Source organism: Coregonus lavaretus (assembly GCF_964263955.1).
Source record: "Coregonus lavaretus genome assembly, contig: HAP1_SCAFFOLD_423, whole genome shotgun sequence".
Taxonomy (NCBI): domain Eukaryota; kingdom Metazoa; phylum Chordata; class Actinopteri; order Salmoniformes; family Salmonidae; genus Coregonus; species Coregonus lavaretus.
In genome coordinates this window covers 212,501-220,000 of record NW_028161275.1, presented here as the reverse complement: position 1 = coordinate 220,000, position 7,500 = coordinate 212,501, and the positions used below count along the sequence as shown (strand labels likewise).

At 50.0% G+C, this 7,500-nt stretch overlaps 2 protein-coding genes across 2 annotated transcripts; both read right to left on the bottom strand.

The window, feature by feature from the left end:
- Positions 1-626: 626 nt before the first annotated feature.
- LOC311120908 (histone H2B) lies at positions 627-1,001 on the bottom strand (the record flags this gene model as incomplete). The annotated part of the gene is made up of 1 exon (XM_084195465.1): positions 627-1,001. One exon carries the CDS (start codon positions 999-1,001, stop codon positions 627-629), a length of 375 nt encoding a protein of 124 aa, XP_084051591.1.
- A 5,716-nt stretch (positions 1,002-6,717) lies between these two features.
- Positions 6,718-7,341, bottom strand: LOC311120930 (histone H1-like; the record flags this gene model as incomplete). Its single annotated transcript, XM_084195486.1, has 1 exon — positions 6,718-7,341. The coding sequence occupies one exon, from the start codon at positions 7,339-7,341 to the stop codon at positions 6,718-6,720; it is 624 nt and encodes a 207-aa protein (XP_084051612.1).
- Positions 7,342-7,500: the final 159 nt, after the last annotated feature.

Here is a 7,500-nt window from a genome sequence, read left to right as displayed (position 1 = left end):
CTGTAGGCCAAAAGGGCTACGTTCATATATATATATATATATATATATAAAAAATATACATTCATATTATTCACCACCTTTTTATTCTTGCCATCATCATTCTCGTTCACATCATTAGGGTATAGTCCAATGATGGAGCATCCATTCACTCCATCCGTGTCCTACCGATTCAGGAAGTCAACTCAAAATGACTATCTGCTCATTAGACGATAAAGGGAATTTATTTCCAATCAAACCCAACAGACTGCCTTTTTGATTTATTTATTTACACCCTTTGTCAAATGGTGCCATTTTACATTGCCTTCACCTGGAATAGAGCCCGACAAACATGGGTTACTATTCAGCGCGCAAAGACACCAAAAAAGGCGCGCTAAACCCCTACGCTGGAACGGGCAGGGGAAATGATACAATGTAGCCGCTCTCTGAGCCGGCGCGCGCCGCCCATTAAACAATGATACAATGTAGCCGCTCTCCGAGGCGGCGCGCGCCGCCCATTAAACAATGATACAATGTAACGCAGCCTACCTACGCATTCATTCGGTGGCGATGGAATTGCTTTTTTTACTGACAGAGTGGGTGGCTCTTAAAAGAGCCTTTGGGTTAGTAGAGCAGTCCAAATGCGCTGTTTACTTGGAGCTGGTGTACTTGGTTACGGCCTTGGTGCCCTCGGACACGGCGTGTTTGGCAAGTTCACCGGGGAGCAGCAGGCGCACCGCGGTCTGGATCTCCCTGGAGGTGATGGTAGAACGCTTGTTGTAGTGGGCCAGGCGAGAGGACTCTCCGGCGATACGCTCGAAGATGTCGTTCACGAAGGAGTTCATGATTCCCATGGCCTTGGAGGAGATGCCGGTGTCGGGGTGGACCTGCTTCAGGACTTTGTACACGTAGATGGCGTAACTCTCCTTCCTGGACTTTCTGCGCTTCTTGCCGCCCTTCCCTGCGGTCTTGGTGACGGCTTTCTTGGAGCCCTTCTTGGGCGCTGACTTTGCTGGCTCGGGCATGATGATGTCTCGTTGCTTCTCAGAAACGAATGAGGGGGTGAAGGGCGCTTACCCGTCTTATGAAGAGGAAGCTAAGCAAAGTCAGCGGCCGTAGACACTCCCCTGCTTGCTTGCTCCCTCCCTCCCTCCCTCCCTCCCTCCCTCCCTCCCTCCCTCCCTCCCTCCCTCCCTCCCTCCCTCCTCTCTATAGCCTATGCTCTGTGACCGATGGGGAATTGTGTGTTTCAAAAGGGGGGCTTTAATAGGTGTCCAAATGGCACGATTGTTGTGCCAAATAATGCTGGTGATAGAATTGCCCACTTTGGCACCGTCAGACATAGGGCTCCCATTTTGGACTGTGTGTGTGTGTGTGTGCGCGCTGTCCCCCTCTTTTCGAGCCACGTCTACCGACTCGTGGTGGCTTTATGTTGTCCAAATTCCACTATTGCTTGACCCAAAATAATAACGTTCTTACACTTTGCCACTGTCAGATATAGGCCTCCCTCTGTGCGCTAAAAGTGGACGGGACATTAGAATCCTCTAATTAATACTCCCTGTCCACTCGAAGTGGCTCATACTTTCTTACTAAATTGCATACTAAACATTTGTTGTTATATATAACACTACATGGAATGGGCCCATTTTAAGCGGATGTGGGTGGCTCTTAAAAGAGCCTTTGGGTTCGAGTCGGGGTGTTGAGGTTCCGAAGAGAGTGGGTTTAACCGCCGAAACCGTACAGGGTGCGTCCCTGACGTTTCAGAGCGTAGACCACGTCCATGGCGGTAACGGTCTTCCTCTTGGCGTGCTCGGTGTAGGTGACTGCGTCACGGATCACGTTCTCCAGGAACACCTTCAGGACACCGCGGGTCTCCTCGTAGATCAGACCGGAAATACGCTTCACGCCGCCGCGGCGAGCCAGACGGCGGATAGCGGGTTTGGTGATTCCCTGGATGTTATCGCGGAGAACTTTGCGGTGACGCTTGGCGCCTCCTTTTCCGAGTCCCTTGCCGCCTTTGCCTCTTCCGGACATGGTGTGTTCGCTAGTTGAGTTCAAGTGAATGAATGATTTCAGCGCCGGTGCGCGGTGCGCTATTATCTGCGTTTGGTCGACCTGATTGAGGCCGGCGGCACAGAAAGCGCGCCTCTGTTATATGTTCGGAGGCGTTGCAAAGGGGAGGGCGCTCGTTCTAGGGGACTAGGGAGGAGCGATTTCAAAGATGACGTGAAAGCAACTAACGTGCGCGGGAAACATACTCAAATACTGATATAGGCTATGTGGAACACAAGGCCAAACTGTGACAACTGGGAGATCAGCTAGTACACTGTGTCCCTCTCCTCATATTGTTGTTGTTGTTGTTGTTGTTGTTGTTGTTGTTGCACCTGATTCTACTCATTGAGGACTTGGTAATTTAGGTGACAGGTTGTTCAATCAGCTGTGGCTGTCCAGGCCTACAAGAAAAATGGGTCCTGTTGGGGGTAGCCTACTCTACCGCTGGAGTTGGGAAACACTGAAATGGAAGGGGGACACGCAGTGAGCAAAACTCCTAACCACATAAAAACACAGACACTTGAGATCATTAAGAGCTATAAGGAGTCCATCAACTACCTGGTCAGTCAAGTCATATAGGGGGGGATTTCATGGCCACCTGCTGGAGCAGAAGTCATGTTTGCCAACACTGGCCTTAAAATCATTAAATTTAGGAGCTATAAGGAGTCCATCAACTAACTGGTCAGTCAAGTCATATAGGGAGGGATGTCATGGCCACCTGCTGGAGCACAAGTAATGTTTGCCAACACTGGCCTTAAAATCATTAGGAGCTATAAGGAATAAATCAACTCATCATTCAAGTCATATAGGGAGGGATCTTAGCACCACCTGCTGGATCAGAAGTACCCTTCACCGTAGGCACAAGAGAGCCATCATCTCTCAACCGGTGCAATTTCCATAAGTATGTGGTAATAAAACAAACAACGACAGCTCCTCATATAGGCAGTGGTTTCACACATTTTTCTCCAAGATGTTCAAACGTTCATAGATGACCAGCAGGGTCAAATAATAAGCACAGTGGTTGTAGAGGTTGCAACAGGTCAGTCAGTACATCAGGAGTAAATGTCACTTGTTGTTAGTGTTGTAGTTCCTATTTCTACGGTGTTGCCTACCTGCAGCAATCATGATTTACCTGCAGTGTTGATTGCAATTACGTAATTTGTCAACTCATAATAACAGATGTTTTGCAAACCGTTGATGTTTAAATAAATGGATTCCCGGTGTCCGGATACCTTTTCTCTTAAGGGATGTGATTGAGTGAATCCAAAGTAAGTTGGTCTAAATACATAATAGGATGAATCATTCAGGTAAAATAACACAATGTCTATTTGAGTCGAATCAACGTAATATAATCCTTTTTACGTCTCTATCATCTTTACTCAATGTATTGGACCACATCAACTCAACTTACTCAAGCTTATCTACTCATAAAAACAAGCAAAAAGATCTACTCAACAATATGACGTGTGCTTTTGTTGACTGTAATAGCTTGAGTACATTCCACAAAGTCATTTTTTACAGTGTATCTAAAGACACGTTTGTTGTGGTGATGCACTTTTTCTTTGACGTTGAACTTGCATTGAACAGACAAATCCATTTCGTTACAACCCTTTTGTAGTATGACTTAGGAATATTTGTTGATGATCCTAATGTCTATGCGTGAATAGTGATTGGTTGTTGGTGAAATATTGCTGAGAACCCATCATTTCCTGGCCTTTTTTCACTATTGAGCTATTTTGAAACATTTGTTTTGCTATTGGATTCATAATGGTGACCTGGGACAAGTAATTAGTGAAACCAGAGTTCAGCAGTTGCCATTAAAGCGATCGAACCAAGTCATCCTAATAGGCTAGTATTAGCCTAAAGCAGGGTTTCCCAAACTCGGGCCACATTTTGGGAGTTTTTGCCCTAGCACTACACAGCTGATTCAAATAATCAACTCATCATCATCAAGCTGGGAGTATTAGAATCAGTTGTGGAGTGCTAGGGCAAAACGCAAAACGCGCACCCCTTGTGGACCCCAGGACCGCGTTTGGGAAACGCTGGCCTAAAGAGCAAATGCTGAAAGGGACTCACCATGAGGTGCAGTACCCACATTTAACCACAAGATGGCCTCCGTGCTCCATTGTAAAGTTTGGGCCTCTGCATGAGTCTCTCAGCAGCACTGCAACATGGGACTTTCAAAGTAAGTTGGCATGCAATGTTTTTTCTGGACTGCATGCAAGGCTATTATTACACACAACTAATAGTGTCAATTATTCATCTGAACACAATTCTTGTTACTATTCGGCCTATATTATCACTCGTTTCTTTTTCCCCTCCTTTGTAAAGCATTTTACTGTGTTACTATATAGTTCAAAGGAAGTGGATGATGCCAGATGGTTGTGTATATACACACACACAAACATTGAAGCTAGACTTCAGGCAACTAAAAAGGTGCAATACGTAGCTTTTAGACGTGTTAGTGAACAACATACATGGTGGCTAATGTAGAGGTGCGTGTATACATGGAACAATTGTGCCTTTTTGATGGAAATATGGAGGTGGCTCTTAAAAGAGCCTTTGGGGGATATTCGAGTTCAGGTCATCCTCATTTATGCGCGCTCTCCGCGAATACGGCGGGCCAGCTGGATGTCCTTGGGCATGATGGTCACCCGCTTGGCGTGGATGGCGCACAGGTTGGTGTCCTCGAACAGGCCGACCAGGTAAGCCTCGCTAGCCTCCTGTAGGGCCATCACGGCGGAGCTCTGGAAGCGCAGGTCGGTCTTGAAGTCCTGGGCGATTTCTCGCACCAGGCGCTGGAAGGGCAGCTTGCGGATGAGTAGCTCAGTGGACTTCTGGTAACGACGGATCTCTCTCAGAGCCACGGTGCCGGGCCTGTAACGGTGAGGCTTCTTCACACCGCCGGTGGCCGGGGCACTCTTGCGAGCAGCCTTAGTGGCGAGCTGCTTCCTGGGGGCTTTGCCACCGGTGGATTTGCGAGCGGTTTGCTTGGTTCTGGCCATGGCGCTGCTCTGACAGTCGGGAGTATAGCCTCGAAATGCCTATGTGAAGTTTATAAAGCCGGCAGTGGCGCCTGCTGATTGGACACCATCTCCCCACCACCCCGATTGGCCCGTTTCGCAGGCCTCCTCCGTTGGCCATTGGACGGGAGGCCCGGCCTCTCCAAAACTCAAACTCCCGGTGCGCGCGCAATAGGACGCCGCCGGCCCTTTACGCGCAATAATAGTCGCCAAAGTCAAGAGTGACAGCTTATAGGCACGTATCATCTAATGCTAGCCTGCTATGGCAAATGAGGCCAAGTAGGTGTTGTTGTTCATGCAAGGCCTCATGTGGGCACAGAATGTCGAAATAGTTGTGTATACACCCACTCAATGTATTGCGGTCATAGAAAGGTACTTTGCGCTTTTGGAGAGCTAGGTGGTTGGCTCTTAAAAGAGCCTTTGGGGGTTGAGTAGTCAAGTTGAAGTCGCAGTAGCGAATTTACTTGGCTTTGACTGCCTTCTCGGTCTTCTTGGGGAGTAGGACTGCCTGGATGTTGGGCAGCACACCACCCTGAGCGATGGTCACACCGCCGAGCAGTTTGTTCAGCTCCTCGTCGTTACGGACGGCCAGTTGCAGGTGACGGGGGATGATACGAGTCTTCTTGTTGTCACGGGCAGCGTTGCCGGCCAACTCCAGGATCTCAGCAGTCAGGTACTCGAGTACGGCGGCCAGGTAGACTGGTGCGCCAGCGCCCACACGCTCGGCGTAGTTGCCTTTGCGCAGCAGCCTGTGCACACGGCCCACGGGGAACTGGAGGCCAGCACGGGATGAACGGGTCTTTGCCTTCGCCCTGGCCTTGCCTCCGGTTTTGCCTCTTCCGCTCATATTGGTAGCTTGAGAAAGTCACAGAAAGTCTGAATGAGCCGCTCGCCACTTCGAGAGCCGTACATATACCTCGCCACAAGAGGCAACGATTGGCCACCGGGCCGGTGTGGCCTTATCCAATTGGAGCGAGGGACAGACAGATGGACAGACAGACAGCCCTAAGCCGGTTCCCACCCACAGGCAGCGAGTGAGAGGCTACTTTGTTTCCCTCCGACTTTGTTACTTTGTGTCATTTCGCGTGAGCGCCAAAATGTCCGAAATGACATCCACACATTATTTCTCTCCAAATGGGAAACAAACAGCTGGTGAGGGTGCACTCTTGAGTTTGAAATCGAAGCCACTATAGTATTGTTATTGTTATTACATGGCACTTGTAACACATCACAGCAGCCTGCCTCTGAACGGGAATAGCCCAGTGGCTCATATATAAAAATGGCTGTTGAGGGTGCACTCGTGAGTTTCAATTCGAAGCCACTATAGTATTGTTATTGTTATTACATGGCACTTGTAACACATCACAGCAGCCTGCCTCTGAACGGGAATAGCCCAGTGGCTCATATATAAAAATGGCTGGTGAGGGTGCACTCGTGAGGTCGAATTTCTGAGCCATTTTGGCCCTCTATTATATGCCTCTCCCTTCGCACACACCCAGAGTGGGACAATGTTGTGTGCGTAAAAGTAGCCTAGTGTGCGTAATTTCTTTTCCACGACAGGTAGTACATGGAAATCAATGCGCTTTCTATGGAAAGAGGTGGGTGGCTCTTAAAAGAGCCTTTTGTGGTACAACATGTATCGAGTAGAACACTGTTTGTAATAGGTTTACTTCTTCTTGGGGGCTGCCTTCTTGGCCTTGGCTGCCTTGGGCTTGGCGGCTTTGGGCTTGGCTGCCTTTGTAGCCTTCTTGGGGCTCTTGGCTGCCTTCTTGGCCGCTGCGGCGGGCTTCTTCACCTTCTTGGGGCTCTTGGCGGCCTTTTTGGGTGTAGCGGGCTTCTTGGCCTTCTTGGGGGACTTCTTTGCGGCGACGGCCTTCTTGGCTGCTACCTTCTTGGGCTTCTTCGCCGCGGCGGGCTTCTTGGCGGCCACCTTCTTTACTTTGGGGACTGCGGCTTTCTTGGCGGGCTTCTTCGCCTCGACGGCTTTCTTGTTGAGCTTGAAGGAGCCGGATGCACCGGTGCCCTTGGTCTGGACCAGGGTACCCTTGGTGACGAGGCTCTTGACTGCGATCTTGACGCGGGAGTTGTTCTTCTCCACGTCGTAGCCGCCTGCCGCCAGCGTCTTCTTGAGTGCGGCCAGGGACACGCCGCTCCTCTCCTTGGAAGCGGTCACAGCCTTGACGATGAGCTCGCCTACGCTGGGTCCCGCTTTCTTGGCCTTGGCTGCTGCCTTCTTCTTGGGTGCCTTTGCCGGCGCGGCGGCGGCGGGTGCTGGTGCGACTTCTGCCATGTCTGTCTGTCGTTTGGTCCGGTACACACACACACACACGGTCTGCGAGGAGTAGTTTGCTGTAGACGCTGTTCTGCGCTATTGAAGCTCCACACCGAGCAGGGGGCTGGCCTTAAACGCGACATGAGAACCATGTAGACTCAAGCCAACCAGCTCGGC